Here is a 20838-nt window from a genome sequence, read left to right on the forward strand (position 1 = left end):
AAACGACACCTCTGCTTCTACTTCTAACCAAAGGCGAACAACCGATATTGCAAGCAAATAGAAAGCCTCGCCTGTTTGAGCCGAAAAGCGTACCAACTGTTTGAGTTAGCGATCTGGATTAGGATCGGTTCCCAAGGCCACGCCCGACTCGGCTCCATAGACAGCCTTAGCTGTTAGAAAGCTAAGCAATATTGGATGGTTTTTGTACGCAAAATTTCACATCCCTAATTTTAGCTGATTTTTTGGAGCAATTGAACTTTTCCAAAGAAGTGATAGCTAACATTGGTAGATGCTGATGAGTTATCATTAGAACAGTTGTTCACCCATATTATCCATTGAAAAATGGGTTGGATAATGAATATTTTAAAAACAGGTTGAATATGAATAAGAATCATATTATCCACTTAGAAAATGGATAACCAACAGATAACTAATGAGTTTAACTTTTATATTTGTAAAGTCTCAAATCGAGAATTTCTCAAGTTTGAGAGACTAGGAATTTTATCAAAAATAATCATATTCAAGAAGCAATTGATAATATGAATATCCATATTATTCGTCGGATAACCCATTTTTTTATCCGTATTAAATATGAATCGGATCGAATAATTTAACTTTGGACATGTTCGTTCCACGTGTCCAAATTCCGTGTGCTTCAGAACAACACCTGTGCCATTATTGTGAAATTCAAGAGTCAGGACTACAACTGTAAAGCTAAAAAGAAGCGGTGGATATATCACAGAAATAAAAATGGGACCTCTTTAATACTTGATGTTTCTACTTTTTAAAGTAAACTAGTATATGTACTCGCGCCTTGCGCAGAATTATTGCAAATGTATATTACAGACTAAATTTACAGAGCGTATTCAAAAAAATTAAAGCAAAAAACTAATAGAAGAAAATATCACTAAGGCCTTAAAAGAGAAAAATATGTCATAAGTACATCACTTAAAAGGGCTACAATAAAAAATATCACATTTAATTTAAATCTAATTTCATCTCCAGTCCCAAACGAAGCTTCATCAAGGCGCCCCAACTCATATTTTAAGCAGCACGAGCGAAGACGTATAGAAGTAAAAGCCCCTGGTATTATTGAACGTAAATCTGTGCACGAGCCTATGCAAACAGGGTTAAAAGTGGTAGATAGCCTGGTTCCTATAGGTCGTGGTCAACGAAAACTTATAATCAACCAAAAGCACATAAACCACATAGTTTCTTTAACCCTAATCTCTTCCCGTACTTTAAAGTAGCCCCACATATAGCAAATAGCACTTGTGCAATATCAAATATGATGGCTGAAGAAAAATAAATTGGAAAAATCATCCCTGAAAGTATACTTGAGATCCAAAACAGGGCATTCCCATTTTCGCAATAATCAACAAATACATTTTCAATGTTCAATTTCTAATCAATGGTTTAATGCAAAAATAAATTACATAAATTCTCTATTTTCTTGAGGACAAAATCATCGACCAAGTCTTAATAGAATTAATATAACAGTAGCTCAACTCCATCATCCAGTTATTGCAGCTTGAACTTGTCATGCTAATCTCACCAAATGAAAATCTCTCAAAAGAATGAGCATTAAGTACTAATATGACATAATGAGAAATAGTCAGTAGAGAAAACATGCATAAAATAAAGTAACATGAAAAAAAAAACATAGTTTAACTATTAAAAAAATACCTCCAACGACCTTTTTAAGTGAAAAATAAGGATTACCCGTACCGATTATTTTCCGTCATTCTTGATAAAAGCACTTTCTCTAAAATATGGAATTTTTACGTCGCTAAAACTAAGTAAGTATAAACAAAAAGTATATAAATAAAAAGCTTTTTGCCTCATTCGTCAATTCTTTAAAATTGTTCAAAACTTCAAAGTACTACACTTACCATTACAACTAAACACTACTGAAGCTTAAACTTTTGGCTTAGCAAAATGAATGTTATTCATCTGTAAACACATTGATTTTCAATAGCAGCAAAACTTTTAGAGTTCAGATAAGTCCAACTATATTTTCAACAGTTAATAAATCAAGGCTTGCCTTCTAACATGATTTCCATATCCTTCGGAAAAAGGTTTTAAAGTTACAGTACTAACAAAAAAAAAAAAATCCTCTTTTAACACCTAATTGAATAAAGCAGAACGCTAGGCTTATAATCATAAACTCCAAATTGCATTGGTTAAACATAATATTTTTTATAAAGGTTGCAAGCATCATGATGAGTATAAAGTAGATTTATTCTCTTCAAATAAATATTTAGAAGCAGCGATTCTTATAAATATGATATATAAGTTATGAAGTTAAAAGTCAACAATCAGGGTCTCTAAACATGAATATATACTATATAGGCTCGTACCAATACTTCGTAGTAAAAGAATAATCTGTATTTTTTGTTAGCTCAAGCAATATTTCAATCTTATAGGCATGATATCTAAATATTGGTAAAATCCTTTCTTCCATAATAATACTTCTGCAGAATACTTGTTTTACACCACAGTGCCAATCCTAAAAAATCTCAATAACTTGTAGGCGGTATGTTATTGCCTATGAACGTGATTTCTAAACAACAAAAAGAATACATGCACACATGTATATCCGACTTAATATTTCAAGCTTCTTATTTTAATTTAATCATTATTCTATTTTTTTTAAGACGCATAGAGGCATGATATCTCTTATGTGGATGACACCTAGATCCTAATATTTTTTTATACAGATAAAAAGTATACTTTAAATGTGAAAAAGATACGATTACGCAGTATTCGAGGGTCATGAGGCAGTTTATTTCCCATTGTGGTAGAAGGAGATTTCTGCATAAAAGATGTGTAGCTAAGAAATCTTGGTTATTGATACTAAAAACTACCAATTTTCAAATATCTCATAAGTCGATGAGTCAAAAAAATCTGAATTAAAAGCATGTCACGAAATTACCATGGTTCCACTATATTCAGTCAAACTTTATGGGGCACCTTGGAATTCAGAGCTTCCCATTTGGCATGTGATGCCAATAGAGGGGCTATTCCCTAGTACATTAGAATATGGATGGCAGCTGCAGTCTGCTGCACGCAGATGAAAATATATGCCATTAAACACGATAAGTAAATAACTTAAAAGGAGTCCAAATATATATATATATATACAAATAAACTGGTACATCCACAATTTCAAATCGTAAATACGTCTCAAAATATATATATAAAAAAGGATAACTATGACGATGAAATGGATTGAAATAGAAGTTGAGATGCTTGAAGGAAATTGATAATTTTTAGGGCAAATACGCGCAGGAAGGGAGTTACATCAGTAACTTCCCAATTTAAAGTTATTGTTTGATTAAAAATATAGATATTTCATTATTTTGAAATTTAAATAGAAGAAAAACTAATTTTACCTAACTTAACTATTTTTGGCTTAAAATTGCCACATGGCATTTTTTCACGCAACACTTGGCAAAGTCTCATGGATGACTTTTTTCCTTTTAATAATAGATAGATTCTCAGTCCAATAATTTTGATTCCACTCCCTTTCTTTTTTTGGTTTTTCGCCCGGTGTTTGATACCCGCGTTAGGCAGGGACGGATCTATTTAGAAGGTTTAGGGTGGTACGCCACCCGGACGCTCGGGTAAAATTTTGAGCGTATATTCTGATATTTTACAAACAGGTCGTTATATATTATATGTCTGGCACCGAGACATGTATGATGGCTCTAGGTGCCGTGGTTGAAAGCCAACATTCCAAATACCACATTCAGGATCGAATCCTTGTTATTCCTTTTTCTTTCTTTACTTTCTGCTCCTTTTCTTAGTTTCTTGTATTTCTTCATATTTTGATTTCCTTTCTTAATACTACCACTTTGTTATTTATTCAATAATATATTTGCTTCATTTTCTTTGCATAGATCTTCAATATTTTATTTGAGTGTGATTTTAATATTTTCTCTTTTTATCCATATAATTTTATTGTTTCCATGATTTCAAAAATCTTTTATAATGATGGCATCAATAGACATATAAGGAGTGTATTTGATTATTTAAAATTTTATTTTGAATTTTGTGCATCTAATCACATCATTCCATTGAGCCAGAGAATTAGATCGAATTGGACAAAATTTATTCGGTTTGATGATCATACATTTATTTATGTACCAAAAATCTTGTAAATCGAACCGAATTAATTCAAAATAGATCGAACCAAATCGAATTAGTTCAAAATGGATCAAACCAACAAAATGTACATCCTAATTCAATCTCTTTCCCTAATGGTAGGTTTGCATTAAAAAGTGGCACCCGTAGACATCAAATCCTGGATCCGCCTCTGGCGTTAGGGCCCGATTATATCCGAATTCGCATCGGGTAGGACCCCATTCGGGGATAGTGCTCCCTACCAATTTTTTTTTCATACCCAAGGCTCGAACCCGATACCTCAGATTAAGAGAGGAGCAGCCTCATCCACTGCACCACATCCTTTGGCAGTAATTCCACTCCCTTTCTATTAAAGGGTTAGGTAAGATATATTTGGCATAGATGTGAAAGTTATAATTATTTCCCTTCCAAAATAAATTACGTCCTTTCTAATCTAGGTATATATATCAATTTGAAACCATGCTAATTATTTTTTTTAAATTTAATTAGATCTCCTCTTATTCAATTTCTAGCAACAACACTTCTTTTTCACGAGATTAAAACTAATATATTTGAACTTTACTTATATTAGTACTTTCGGTTGAAGTCTTAAATACATATATTTAAATTAAAAATAAAGTAATAAAAACTGATTTGACTCCAAAAAACAATTAAATTGACGTACAATTAGTGAAAAATATATCAAAATAGAAAGATAATCCTAGAAAAAGGGTCACTGTTATAACTACCTATGGAAAATAGAGAAAAATCACGAAGATAGAATCGTACGTGAAGCACATGGGCAGATTAAGACGAATATTTCTATTTTCTAATAGTACTATTTATCCTCCGTGAAAATGACATTATATAGTCGCTTTTAAAATTTGTAAAAAAAAAAAAAAATATATATATATATATATATATATATATATATATATATATATATGTATTATATATATTATATATAAAAATTATATAAATTTTATGTACTTTTTCGGCTATTGAATATAAATAATTTCTGACGCCAGCTAAAATAAAAGTGATAATACTCCTTTAACGTTTCTGAAGTGTACAAATATAGCCCGATAGATCAAAAATATTGAACATTGTCAACACAAAAAATCTCTTTCCACACTAAATATCAACTTGATCATATCATAGGTCAGGACAGAACGAAAAATCAACGTTTTTATTCCTCCTTTAGAAGAATACTGAACATTCTCAACACAAAAAATCTCTTTCCACACTAGATATCAGCTTGATCATATCATATCATAGGTCTAAGGACAGAACGAAAAACCAACGTTTTTATTCCTCCTTTATTCTCTTCTAAAGATTGTAATAGATTCGTGCTTTCTTTTTCCCGTGAGAAAACTCAGAAATGGAGGATTGTTTTGAGCACAAAATAGTGCCAGTGAATGGCATAAACATGCACGTTGTAGAAGCAGGTCAAGGTCCTGTAATTCTCTTCATTCATGGCTTCCCTGAATTGTGGTATTCGTGGAGGCACCAAATTTCTTTCGTGGCTAAACATGGTTATCGTGCTGTCGCTCCTGACCTACGTGGCTTTGGAGATACCACAGGTATGAAATATCTTAATTTTGCTCTTTATTATACTTCGGAAAGGGAGTCATGGCGTAACTGATAAAGTTGCTGCCATGTGATCAGGAGGTCACGAGTTCAAGCCGTGAAAACAGCCTCTTGCAGAAATGGAGGGTAAGACTGCACATAATAGACCCTTGTGGTCCGGCCCTTTCCCAGATCCCGCACATACCGGGAGCTTAGTACATCGAGCTGTCCTTTTATTATACTTCGGGGTCAGTTATATCCTTGCCGTCAGAGGCGGAGTCAGGATTTGAAACTTAAGGGTTCAATATTCAAATTCTTTTAAGTTAGTGAGTTCTAAATTGACAATTTAACATAATTCAATGACCTTTTAAGATAAATATAGAGTTTGGACAAAAATTATTGAATTCAGCCGAACCCGGATTGAAAGGGTAGCTCCGCCCCTGCTTGCTGTCATACGAAATTGTATTTGTCCTTGAGCCTAATTAACGGAGTTCCGACATGAACCCTAACCGAAGTATAACGAAGGATAATTCTAAATCATATCAGAAGTAGACAGGGGACCTTTTATTGTACAACATATCTTAATTTTAATCTTCATTATACTTTGGTGTTATTCATATTCTTGTCTGTCATATAGAATTGTATTTGTGTCTTGAGCCTAATTAATGGAGCAACATGGACCCTAACTGAAGTATAACGAAGGGTAATTCTAAACCATATGAAAAGTAGATAAGAGGGCCTTCCGTTGTACGGAATATTTTGAGTTTACTCTTTATTATACATTGGGATCATTCATATGATTGCAAGTTAGATCAAATTGTACTATTTGTCCTTGAGCCTAATGGAGCACTAGCTTGGACCCTAATCGAAGTATAACGAAGGATAATTCTATATCATATCAGAAGTAGATAGGGGACCATTTTTCCGAAGTATTTTGACATACTGGATCCACCCATCAATGCTATAGCTCTGTTAAGATCAAGGACAAATGCGATACAAGATTTGTTATTAGCAAGGGAATAAATGATCCAAAGTATAAAAGAGGATAAAATATTAGTATCGAGTATTTCTGTTTACCCATTTCTTAAATATTACTAGTAAGTTTCCAAGTCATAATTTCGAGAAGTTTAAAATATTGAATTTATTTAATTTGAATTCTGAATCTGCCTCTGACAGGAGTATTGAAACATGACCCGAGTAAGTTCACAAGCTTACAAGTTGTGGGTGACTTGGTGGAACTTTTGAATACCATTGCACCTAAGGAAGAGAAGGTGTTTGTTGTAGGGCATGATTGGGGTGCAATTATTGCCTGGGCTTTGTGTTTGTTTAGGCCAGACAAAGTCAAGGCTTTGGTTAATTTGAGTGTGGCATTTTCTCCTAGGAATCCTAAGAGAAAGCCACTTGAAACACTGCGTGCTGTTTATGGAGAAGACTATTATGTTGTTAGATTTCAGGTTCTCTTTGCTTCCTTCATTCTTTTTATGTTTCATTATTTCATGTTAATTTTTTGATATGCAAATAGAGACGGATTTAAGATTTAAATAAGCAGTGCGTACATCTGTTTCCTTGCAGGGACGACATCAGCCCTTTAGCTACGATTCGGTCGAACTTATTAGCTTTGGTCAAAATCTTATATTTGTTTTATAAATTCATTGAATATGCATAGATTATTAATTTATAACTCAGTAACTTAAAAGAACAAGAATCCTGAACCCATAAGCTTTAAATCCTGCCTCCGCCTCTCCTTCCTTGGACATACTACATCTATCTAAAGATGAAACAAATTTAAATTTAATCGATTCAACCTTTATGTTCTCATTGCTAAACCCGTTATATATTTTTTGAAATCCTAGTGATTTTTTACATATATATCTATGTTTCGTGTAAAAAATATTGGGTTAAATTGAACCAAATATCGGCCTATGATATTCGTCCAGACACACACAAATGAAGAGTACTATATTGTGTTTCATCTAAGATCATAGAAACTCATAGTATATTTTCTCGGTGCAAATCCAAATTAGTCCACCATTGAGCTACATGCTTAAAGCAAAGGGAAAAAAGGGGAAAAAATCTACGAGTTTGGAGAATAGAAGCAATCTTTCCCTTTGCTTCCCTCCTCTTTTCTTTTGAATTTATTTAATTTTCTCTTTGGCATATTAAAGTACATCAACAGCGTAAAGGTTCTTTACATTTTCTATTTTATTTAACTTAAATTCAATGACTCTAAATATTCATATTGTTTATTTTATTTAGGAGCCTGGAGAAATAGAGGCAGAGTTTGCAAAAATAGGCACCAAGAAAGTATTGGAAAATTTCTTGAGTTATCGTAACCCTGGACCCTTATACTTGCCTAAGAGTAAGTTATTTGATGACAGTCCTGTAATTTTGCCGTCTTGGCTACCAGAAAAAGAAGTTGATTATGTTGCTAGCAAATATGAAAAAGCTGGCTTCACTGGAGGAGTGAATTATTACAGAGCAATTGACTTGTAAGTTATTCCACCTTCTTATCTTTACATAAATAGCCGGTCGAATTATTTATTTTTTCTAGTCGGTAGACATAAATTATACACAGTTATACACTTATTATAGAAGGCGAGCCTTGGCGTAAATGGTAAAGTTGCTGCCATGTGATCAGCTCACGAGTTCGAGCTGTGAAAATAGACTATTGCAGAAATACATGGTAATGCTACGTACAATAGACCTTTGCGATCTGGCCCTTCATCGAACCCCGCGCATAGCGGGAGCTTAGTGTACCAGATTTCTGTTGCGGCCAAACGCACACGCAAGTATACGCGGTCGTCAAGTAATAAAGTGACTAAAAGTCGGATATCGAACCCACAAGGACTTATGATTAACTATTAACTAAATTAGACTATCCTAATTATCTAAACAAGGATTAAACCCAAAAGAAATGATGCTAAAGTAATTAAACTAAAAAGAAAATAACTAATGAACTTTAAACAGAGGAAGAGCAGATTTTTATATTATCAATGTGATGAAAACGATCTAGGGTTATGGACTATCTAACATTTCTATTATATTCTTCAATTGAATTGACTAACTAATTTATCTAGTTTATTGGTTAACATGGTTAATATTGCTCAAAAGAATCTCTCGAGTTCTTACTCGCCTATTCAAGCTAACATAACGCCTATATGTCTATGGAATTAGAACTAACAAGAACGCATTTATAATTCCTGTAAATTAACCAAGCAAGGCAATTAGGTATATGTCTATCCTAACCGCGAATCCGTTCCCAGATGCCCAGGTTCAAGAACTTGCTCTACTCAATCCTATATGCAATCTAGAATTCTCACTTTCGAGTTCAATTCTAGATTCGTAGATAGTATTCAATTAGTGATCAAGCAATCAAATAATTAAGTGCAGTATTGAATAAATAAACTAATACGATAAATCAAGAAATCAAAATCAATAATTCGAATAACAATATTCATGAAAGAACCATAACCCTAGAACGTGAAGTTTAGCTCCACATAGACATGGTAGCCAAACAACAAATTATACAAAGAAAAATATAAAAATTACTAAGTTTGGTGGAAGAAAAGATGAAACCCGACCTCCACGATGGCTCTATGCTTGTGTTTTCCTCACAAAAACGTCCTCTCCCCTCCAAAATAGGTTTAGGTTGGCTTTTATATGAGTTGGGGGCGTCTTGGAGTCGAAATAACCGAGTCCCGGTCGAAATAGGACATGTTCGCGTTTTGAACGTCCAGGACAGCGTGGGGCGCTGGCCCTGGATCTCAACTTTTCAACATTCTGTTTTGTGCGCCACAGGTAGCGCCCCACACTGCCTGTGGCGCTCAATTGGGTCATTTCGCCTTTTCTTTCCATTTTCGCTCCAATTCGCGCATTTTCGTCCCAAATCACATTCGAATGATTCCTACACATAGAAATACCACAAATTAGCACAAATCATTATATTATATATCCGAAATCTACTAGACATGAGCATAATGTGAGGCAATATACATCAAAATATGCATACTTTAAGCCGAATATCAACACCCCAAACTTAAATGTTGCTCTTCCTCGAGTCAACCAACAAATAACTCTATCTTTGAGCACTCTACACCGATGATCATGGTTGATAGCAACAATTAAACTCTAGCATATGCAATCACATAAACTTTCCTTTGCTTATTCCATTCTTCAAAAATATTCAAACAAAGACATTATGCTCACAACAATCCTAGCCTTAAAAACCGACTCAATGTCACAATGCACTCATGGCTTGAATACCAAACATCCTAGAGAAGTCTAATAATGTTACCTTTCCCTCGTGAAACTATGTGCCCTCACAACAAAAGCAAAGAGAGTAAAATCAGTCCACACAATCGAATATCATGCTCACATATATCAAAGAAAATCGCTCACTCTCACAAAAGAAATCACATGCATGTAATTGGTACCATAAGCTTGCCCTTAATATGAATCTCTACTAATGTAGGCTCGCTCGATCTAAAATTAATTAGGACTTTTTCATGATTGTAATGTGGGCCAAGGGACGGGTAGGATATATTTAGGAATAGTAGTTCACTTTCCTAAGCACTTTAACACATCACATAATTACTTTGAGCGTATATTCTTCAATCCCAACTTCAATTTCACAACTAAAATAACTCCTAACAATGTTCCCTCATTCTTTAAGCACTATCATAATTTACACTCCACTAGCAAGAATAAGATATCAATTTATTAATCTAAATTTTTCTTTCTCTTTTTTCAGATTCTTTTTTCATTTTCAATTTCCGTTAGTGGTGTATTATTTTAAAAAATAAGTGCAACGTTCTTTCTTTCATTGGTTCCACTCAAAAGTCACCCCACACTTAGTCCCTTCTTACTTCATTTAGCGCTCATTTTACAACTAAAGTGCTTTAAGAGGTAAACAGATAAAAACAATGTCAATTAAAAATAAAAAGGGTATAGGCTTGTAACGTGGGTGCCAAATAAAGTCTATAGGATCAAAATGTTTAACTAGGGATATATTTTATTTGTGATAAGCAATTAAGCTCAAAAAGATCAAAGAAAGCCTAAAATCATTTCTGAAACCGAGCATCACCTAAAATTTTGCTTCAACTCACATACCGGGCAAGTTCTAGACACAAGCACAATAACATGGACTATACAAAAACCTCACCACACATGGCACATGACTCACTAAGAACGGTTTCATTCTGACTCTCAACAAATGCAAGTATTCACGGAGCCACGAGATATTAATCATTAAGCACAAAGTGAACAATGGTTAAATAAATGAGACGTAGACGTCACAAGACATGCAATACAATCAAGCAAGACATCTTCAATAATTTTAAATCATAGGGAAGATACTACACATGCTAAAGCCTAATATGCTACTATCAAACAAGTCAAGGGCGCCTAGGAATCTCATATTTCTTCCTCCATTTATTCCCTAAATCCTACTCTACTCTAAAAAAATTAATATTATGACTCGGTTCAAACTACATCCCATGGAAAAGAATCGAGGCACAAAGAAAAACCACGGGGGATTATTACTACCTAAAAAAATAACATAATAAAAAGTCATATTTTTGGATTTTTTTTCTATTTTTTATTTTTTTTGACTTTAATCCCTCAAGAAAGTTGTCGAGGAGATCCATCATCGGGAAAAGTGCAAATTTTCTACTTTATTTTTTGATTTTTTAATTTATTTTTAAATTAAGTTACTAAAACTACTACTCTATACTACACCATTAATTCTACTAACTATGCATTAAAAAAAATAAGAAGCTAGCTAACAATAAAACGAGAAAAAACTAACAATATACTAATATAATACTATATAAATCACAGAGAATCTTTTACCCCACACTTAAAAGAGTGCAATGACCCCAATGCACTAATATCGCAAAAATAACAAGGGTGAACAAGAAACTCCCTGCGAGGTCAAAGGCCGAAACAATAGCAGCTCACGAATTACTCAGACTTCTCCCACGGGTGGTCCTTTGTGCAGGTACCTCACACTAGTTCCAACCATTTGGCTCACATTTGCACACTTCCAGTGGTTTTTCTTCTAGGCTCATAATCCTACAAAACAAAAATGATACTACAAAGATAGAAAATTAAAATAAACGAAAATAGATAAAAATAAAAGAAAGAAGTAAAGATGGATTGCCTCCTAACAAATGCCTAGTTTAACGTCGCGGCACGACGTGAACCACTTTTTCCTCCACCTTGAACTTATGAATTATACCCTAATTTGATTTCAAGTTTTCTGCTATGCTCTTTGGGCGGTGAGATAAATTTAATTGGGCCAAGCAACCAATAACGCGTTTTACACTTCTTGGCCTTCAGATGAGGTATATAATTATGTCTCTCTGGCACGGCGAATTCAAGAATGTAAGCACCTCGTTCCTCGTCCATTGGCTCCTCCAAAGGCTCAGATGACTTGATTTCCATGTCATCATCCAAACACAATGTTGAAAAATGTATGGAATGAGGACCAATACGCCCTAACTATAGAATTGTATTACTCTTTACATCCTCATATGTATACACACTAGAGTTTTCAATTATAATATTATCTACTTCCTTACACGACTCTAGAGTGCTTTCCTCAACACGGACATCATCAATACAATTATGGCCGAATGATTTACTCTCCATTTTTAGTTCCTCAATTTGGCGTATAAGCTTCTTTTCAGCTACACACAACTCATAACTATTTTGTTGGACGTTAGACGCATCAACCTTTGCAATCAATTGAGCTCCCAAGTCGTGAATATCAGTGCCAACGTTTTCAAACTCTTGCCCTAGTTCAGCTCTTCCTTCTATTAAGTCTTTCATCCCATATGTAATTTTCTCACGTTGAGCCTCATATATTTTCAATCTTTCAGCTTGTTCTACCAGCCAAGTTTGACTTAAAGTTTCCTTTTTTTCAATATTTTTCTCTTGCTCGTACTCGCTCTCTTTATTTAATTCTTCCAGATTGGCCTTCATTCTAGTGATTGATGCCCTCATTCTTTTCATATCTTTTTTGAATTCATCCTGTTGCTCTGTTATTTGCCTCAAAATATACCTAATATATGCATCCGATTCCATATCCTGCACTTCATTGCCCCTATCAAACTCACAAACATCATTAGAAAGATCATAATAAGGGCTTAGAGAAAGATGAAAAGAATTAGGACTCTCATCCCAATGACCATCTTGACCACCACATATATTACAAATATTCCACTCAAAGGATTGAGATTGTGCGCACAACTCGCTCCGGGAACATTCTGACAATTTTTTCACCAGTGGGGTCCTCCACAATATGGACAATGATCATCAAAATAAGAATAACTATCATTCGAATAATTTTCATTCCAAGATGACATGTTAAAATAAATAAAGAAAATACTAACTAAACTAAATCAAAAAAACATGAATAGATATAAAACAATGTCCAATCTAGAAAAATAGCTAATTTCTAAGTCCTCGGCAACGACGTCAAAAACTTGTTGCGGCCAAACGCACACGCAAGTATACGCGGTCGTCAAGTAATAAAGTGACTAAAAGTTGGATATCGAACCCATGAGAACTTGCGATTAACTGTTAACTAAATTAGACTATCCTAATTATCTAAACAAGGATTAAACCCAAAAGTAGTGATGCTAAAATAATTAAACTAGAAAGAAAATAACTAATGAACTTTAAACAGAGGAAGAGCAAATTTTTATATTATCAGTATGATGAAAACGATCTAGGTTATGGGCTATCTAACATTCCTATTGTATTCTTCAATTGAATTGACTAACTAATTTATCTAGTTTATTGGTTAACAAGGTTAATATTGCTCACAAGAATCTGTTGAGTTCTTACTCATCTATTCAAGCTAACTTAACGCCTATATGTCTATGGAATTAGAACTGACAAGAACGCATTTATAGTTCGTGTAAATCAACCAAGCAAGGCAATTAGGTATATGTCTATGCTAACCGCGAATCCGTTCCCCGATGCTCAGGTTCAAGAACTTGCTCTACTCAATCCTATATGCAATATAGAATTCCCACTTTCGAGTTCAATTCTAGATTCGTAGATAGTATTCAATTGGTGATCAAGCAATCAAATAATTAAGTGTAGGATTGAATAAATAAATTAATACGACAAATCAAGAAATCAAAATCAATAATTCGAATAAACATGGTAGCCAAACAATAAATCATACAAAGAAATATAAAAATTACTAAATTTTGTGGAAGAAAAGATGAAACCCGACCTCCACGACGGCTCTATGCTTGTCTTTTCCTCACAAAAACGTCCTCTCCCCTCCAAAATAGGTTTATGTTGGCTTTTATATGAGTTAGGGGTGTCTTGGAGTCGAAATAACCGAGTCCCGATCGAAATATGACATGTTCGCGTTTTGAGCGTCCAGGGCAGCGTGGGGGGCTAGCCATGGCCCTCAACTTTTCAACATTCTGTTTTGTGCGCCACAGGTAGTGCCCCACACTGCCTGTGGCGCTCAACTGGGCCATTTCGCCTTTTCTTCCCATTTTCACTCCAATTCGCGCATTTTCGTCCCAAATCACATCCGAATGATTCCTACACATAGAAATACCACAAATTAGCATAAATTCTTATATTATACATCCAAAATCTACCAGACATGAGCACAATGTGAGGTAATATACATCAAAATATGCATATTTTAAGCCGAATATCAGTTTCCCTTTTTAATCGGTATACATATACACAATTATGCACTTATTATACATGAATTATAGTCTTGGCGTAACTGGTAAAATTATTGCCATATGACCAGGAGGTCACGGGTTCGAGCCATAGAAACAATCTCTTGTGAAAATACAGGGTAAGGTTGTGTAGAATAGACCCTTGTGGTCCGACCCTTCCCCGGACCCCGCGCATAGCGGGAGCTTAGTGCATCGGGCTGCCATTTTTAGTCGATATATATATATGCATGAATATTTGTTAGATGAATTATTATACATGAATTATACATATATTATATATCCATCGATTATGTTCAGTTTAAGTGGTTGAGTGGGTGACTAAATAGGTTAATTCTTCTTCCTTATTCATATAATAACCATTTTCAGGTTTCTACCATGTATAGTTAATTCATATCTTGGCTAAATAGTATGTTTGAAACTTCTCATTTTGAAGGGAGTTAATATTACTTCGAGTGGATAATATAATCTAACAATGACACTATTATGGATATTCTGACAAATATTTTAGACACTCCATATAGTTGAGAGAATTTTCAAACATAATAAGTACATTCATATCCGTCTTTATTTGACGTCATGAATGGATTGAATAACAATTTTTCTGTAGAAGAAAATTCGTTACTTTAGCATTTACAACAACTACATTACGTGAGTTCTGCCGATACCTATCTATAGAGAAACTGTAAAAAGGTATAAGCGACGTTGACTTTCTAGGTTTATGATTGAGCTCAATCCAGTTTCAGGCGGAGACTGCAAAGGTTATGATACGAACCCACGGGGCTAGAAATAGAGAGATTGGGGTTAGATTCAAGAAAATTCGTTACTTTAGCATTAACAACAACTACATTACGCGAGTTTTGCCGATACTATCTATAGAAAAACTGTAAAATGGTACCAGCGACGTTGACTTTCTAGGTTTATGGATTGAGCTCAATCCAGTTTCTGACGGAGACTGTAAAGGTTATGACAGGACTAGAAATAGAGAGATTGAAGTTAAATTCAAGAACTTCTCTCGCATTTGTTTAAATTATCTGAGCTATTTAATAGCGGTTTTTTTTCTGGGCGCTTTAATAAAAAAAGTTCATTTGGTTTTGAATTGCAGAAATTGGGAATTGACAGCAGCATGGACTGGTGCAAAAGTGAAAGTACCAGTAAAATTTATTGTGGGAGATTTGGACTTAACTTACAATGCCCCAGGAGTCAAAGACTATGTACACAAAGGTGGGATGAAAAAAGATGTACCTTTGCTAGAAGAAGTGGTTATATTAGAAAATGTTGGCCATTTCCTCCAACAAGAAAAGCCTGATGAAATTAACAAACATATTTATGACTTTTTCCATGGTTTTTCTTCATCTGCTTAAAGTTTAAGTTTAACCCTTTTAAGTTTGATTTTGGGGATATAATGACTTATGGGAGATGCTCCGTTTGTTCCTTTACTTTGCTTATGCAATATCAGATCGCAGTGGCATATGTAAGATTTTATGCAAGTAGTGCCGGCCTATCACAACTCGGCTTGTAACTGTGTCTAGACTATGTGGTTTTAAAAGGTTACTTCTTATTTCAATTTCTTTGCATTATTTTCAAGCTATCCGTTTATTCTATGTATACATGTTATTTTTCAAGAATACACATATATAACGTTTGGCATTCCCTTACTGTTCTTTTTAGTGACAAAGTTTTTCATGTTAAACACGTAGAAAATAGGCTTTGCTACAAGTTAGTTGATGAAATTTTGAATGAATTGACTATTAATGTTAACAAGCTGGGGACATGCACTGTGAGTAGAACTCGTTCGAAGAATTAATTTAAAATAGCTGCTCATCTAACCGCTTAAACTAAAAATTATCATTAGATGTATAATATATATATAATTCATGTATAATATGTATATAATCGTGTATGATTTGTGCAAAATTTATGTATACCGGCTATGAAAACTAAATAGTAAACCCGACTGGCTATTTGTGTAAAGATGCCAATTCTTTTTCCAAGACACAAATATCGTTCAATTGGCAGCCCAGTAACGAATAGCTTTACGCAAGCCCAGAAACGAGGGGCAAGTGTGCAGATAGCCATTCTCAGGGATGCTATTTAGAGATTAGCCAGTATTTATTTTGTCATGAATTTTAAACTAAAAAACTTAACTTCAGAAAAATGTAAGACATTTTTTGTCCTAAAATTTTGAACTGAAAAACTGAAACTCAGGACGCACTAACTAATTCCTAAATAGAAGCTTTTAGAGTGGCTACCTGATGTCATTTTTTCTACCAGAAAATGACTAGTAGTTTCGTAAAAATAATATTGCATAGTCGTTCTTAAAATAATAGCCAAAATAATGTATATTTTTGTATACTTTTTGTGTGTGTATATATATATATATATATATATATATATATATATATATATATATATATATATATATATATTACTTTTTATGATTTAAAATACAAATATTTTGACCATCACATCCAATTGTCACTCTTTGAGACGAATGGAGTATTTAATATTCAATAGCTTACTAATCTAAGAATTGTATTAATCTTTGAGACTATGCTAGTTTTACTAAGAATTAAGAGCAATAGAAAAGTGAGGTGACTCATATCTTTGGCCAAGAAACCTATTTATCTTTTTTTTTCTCCATTTTTTGGTTTTTCCTTTCATTCTTTGCATTTATCTTATGTTAAAAAGCCTAAAAATCTCTATTGAAATCTCTAAAGATCAATCTCCGAGAGACCATGTCCAAAGTAACGAAGTTGAGGTAGATGTGGTTATAACTTCAATACGATCCTTACATTTTTCTTCTCTTTTTAAAATGGAGTAGAAAACTTCAGTTTATTTCTTGACCTTTATAAAATCCATTTTACACTTGCAAAAACTTCTGATGAACTAATAATGCATTAATTACTTTAACACAACTGGCTCTAGTATATTATTAATGTTTTCCCATTATTCTAAGGATCTGCGGAGCTTTCTCTTTCTTTTATTCAACAATATATATTTGATTGTTGAAACTGTTGAAGGATGACAAGTTATATGTTATATTTACTTTATTAATTTATATATGATTGTTAAATATATTTTAGACTGTTTTATTAGAAACAAAATCACTTGACTTAAGCAAAGTCATAACGGCCAATAGATCCTTAATCTACTTTAGGGTTATCAGTATGCCAATTCAACTAAATCGGCATTCATTTCTCAATCCATTGTAAAATAATATTTCTTTTGTATAATCATATGGTATCGGTATACACAATATTCCGGATGGTTAGAAACTTGAATATCATGTTTAACAATTCTCGTTTGCGAGAACAAATAAATTCTCAGAGAGTGAAGTAATGGGACTTACAATTCCTTATGTTATTGTTCACACGAGTCTCGATGGTCACTAAACTATGTGAAATTATGAATTAAAGTCATTTTTCTTTTATTTGTAATAAGAAAGTCACTCAACTATCCATATTGCACTCTAATGATCACTCAATCAAATTTATTGATTTTTCCATCGAAAAAAACTGACTTGGCAGTCCACATAGACGTTTGGACCATATAGAATAATTAACATCCGAACAAAGCATGTAAGCCCACCCATACACCCGATTCGAACCGTTTATAAAGATAAAATCCACCAAAAAGTCTTACAACGCTCTTTCATATAAACGGGTTGGATCGAGACGGATTGGGTGTATGGGTGGATTTTATATTATGTTTTGGCGTTCATTATTTTATGTAGTTCAAAAGTACATGTGGACTGCCAAATCAGTATTTTCTACCGAAAAAATTAATAAATTTGGCTGAGTGATCGTTAAAGTACAATAAGAATAGTTGAGTGATTTTCTAGTTAGAAATAAAAGAAAAATGATTTCACTCAATAATTTCATGTAGTTAATGATTGTCTGAGTAATGGAACTACATTTTCCTTTCATTTCAAGTACCCAGTGATATTATTAGATCTCTAGATATTACTAAGTGGCATGCTGAAAGTGAACGATGACATCTCTCATATATCAAGAAATGTATTTACCTTTTCTCTCATTTTTTTTTTACATTTCCCTTATATTTTTATTTTTTTTCCTGATTAGAGAATTAATCACGTTCCACCTTACATATTGAATTTTAAATATTGCTAAGTTCTAACATAAATAAGAGAAATAAATAATAATAAGATATTAGATAAAGACTAATTGAGTGGAAGGGGGTTACACTAATTTGGAATACTAAAAGGTACATTAAGGAGCAAATTTTCTAAAATATAACAACAAATTTGCATAAATGAGGCTATTATATGGACAATAAAAGAGTGAAATATTTATTCAGTTGTGAAAAAGGGAGACATAAGATTTTTAATCAGCAAAGCATGTGGTAGGATAGATGAGTTCGAACTCTTGAATAGAGAAATTGTCGGTAGGAAGATTCTATCCCAATAAGGAATACATGTAAAATATTTGTCTTTTTATTTCTTTTTAGTTTCTATTTCTATTTTTTGTTTCCCTTCCTTTTTACCATTTTCTTAAAAATTTAATTGAGAAAAAAAAAAGATCAATATTATGAAATATGAGTGTCAACAATTCATATTAAGAAAACTAGTATTAGTACCCGCACGATGTGAGGACATAATCGATGTCAAACAATAATTTAGGATTATTTGAATTATGTGCAAATAACCTTAAAATTAAACCTTCTATATATAAATTATAAATAATTATTTAATATTAATTATGAAACCATTTTCAAATCTCATAGTGGATAATTTGTTTTCTTTTTCTATATCCGTAAGAACCCAACCTCATAATTTTGATACTTGTATTATATTTTACGGTCAATATTAAGGAATACTAAACATGTAACGTTGTGATCGGTCTTGTTTGAGTACATAAAATTATATTATTTTAACAAAATTCTTATTTTTTTTTATCTCAAATTCAAATAAGTCTTATCCTTCTACATTGTTAGACAGAATATTTTTCTCTTTATTGTTCATTGCTTATAGTTTTTGCATTATTTATTTCTTAATATTGTTATATTGTAATGTGATTTTTTATTAGCTTATAAATTGACTTAATGTCTTGCTTATTACCCTTTTAATAATTATTAATAAATGTAAAAAAAATTATTCTCGAAATTTAATGTGTTTTTATACTATTATCCTCATACTCGGATCTCTTTCATCATTTAAATCTATTAATAATATTTTTGAGTATTATTTAATAATTTTATTTATTTATTTTAAATAAATTTAAAAATAAAAGTATCCTCGCACTATCTCTATTTTCCTCTTTATACATTCTCTTCCTTAATAAGAAATTTTAATTAGCTTTTTACATAAATATTTTACCTATACTCAAAATAATATCATATTTTATTTTAAAATATAACTTTAAATTAGTCTAAAAATTGCTCTCTCTGCTTCAATTTAGATAACACATTTCGCTTATCGACAATCAATTTGACTAAATTTTGAAGCTAAATTAAATTAGTTCAACTTAGTATTTTAAAATTAAAATTTAGATATACCAAACTACACGAAAAGTACTATAAGTTATAATTTTTCTCATGTCAATATGATAACAAAATATATTTTAAAATGTTGGTCAAACTTATGCAATTTGACTCTCGATAAGCGAAATGGTCATCTAAATTGAAACAAAGGAAATAATACATAAGTTCTTTTATAATGTTTCAAATCTATTGAATTTTCTTATAATAAATTTTTTGTATTATGTGCATTTATTTTGTATTTTCTTTTAGTTCGAAGATACAAATTTAGATTTTAATTTTCATTAGTTAAATTACCTACATGAGATATTTATTTATTATATTTAAATTATTAATTTAGTATCAATTTTTTAGTTTTCTTTATCTAGCAAGACTATTTTTGTGGTCATATCCGTAATTTGAGCGTACTCATCATAATTTAGTACTCATCATAATTTAAAGATCTTTCTAATCTCAAGTTCAAATAGTATTTTTCTTTTATTTTCAATATAGATTTTTTTGAATTTTAATTAGTTTTCTTACTTTTACTATAACGCTATCTAATATGTAATATTATCACGTTTTCATATGATTTTTTTTAACTTTCAACTTTATTTAATATTTTTATACTCTACTATTTTTAATATAATATAGATAGATATATAATTTTTTATATTAAATTAAATAAACTTTTATTTTTAAAAATATTTATTGAAATTCTTAAATTATTTAAACTTATCAATAATATTTTTAAGTATTGTATAGTTACTTTATTTTATTTTCTAAAGTAATTCTTAGCAGAAATATCCTCACATTATCTCCAATTTATTTTATTATTTAATATTTTTAATTATTTTCTTTATTTGTTAGACTTTAGTTATGTGTCCTTATATACATGCATGTCATTTCTTATCATACTTAAACAAAACTTTTTAATATCAAATTTAAA

The 20838-nt window shown here is 32.1% G+C and overlaps 1 protein-coding gene across 1 annotated transcript; it reads left to right on the forward strand.

Annotated features, from left to right (window-relative positions):
• The first annotated feature begins 5230 nt into the window (after positions 1 to 5230).
• On the forward strand, positions 5231 to 15978 carry LOC104114112 (uncharacterized). The gene is made up of 4 exons (XM_009624481.4): positions 5231 to 5708; positions 6871 to 7148; positions 7951 to 8183; positions 15517 to 15978. The coding sequence occupies exons 1-4, from the start codon at positions 5507 to 5509 to the stop codon at positions 15773 to 15775; spliced, it is 972 nt and encodes a 323-aa protein (XP_009622776.1). The 5' UTR covers positions 5231 to 5506; the 3' UTR covers positions 15776 to 15978.
• Positions 15979 to 20838: the final 4860 nt, after the last annotated feature.

This window comes from Nicotiana tomentosiformis, chromosome 12 (genome assembly GCF_000390325.3).
Source record: "Nicotiana tomentosiformis chromosome 12, ASM39032v3, whole genome shotgun sequence".
Lineage (NCBI taxonomy): Eukaryota > Viridiplantae > Streptophyta > Magnoliopsida > Solanales > Solanaceae > Nicotiana > Nicotiana tomentosiformis.

What these genes read in the sequence shown, in the direction of transcription:
- LOC104114112 (XM_009624481.4), top strand. Translation starts at nt 5,507, where the DNA reads ATGGAGGATTGTTTTGAGCACAAAATAGTGCCAGTGAATGGCATAAAC. An exon ending in ATTATGTTGTTAGATTTCAG is followed by an intron (nt 7,149 to 7,950) that starts GTTCTCTTTGCT and finishes TATTTTATTTAG; the next exon opens with GAGCCTGGAGAAATAGAGGC. An exon ending in TATTACAGAGCAATTGACTT is followed by an intron (nt 8,184 to 15,516) that starts GTAAGTTATTCC and finishes TTTGAATTGCAG; the next exon opens with AAATTGGGAATTGACAGCAG.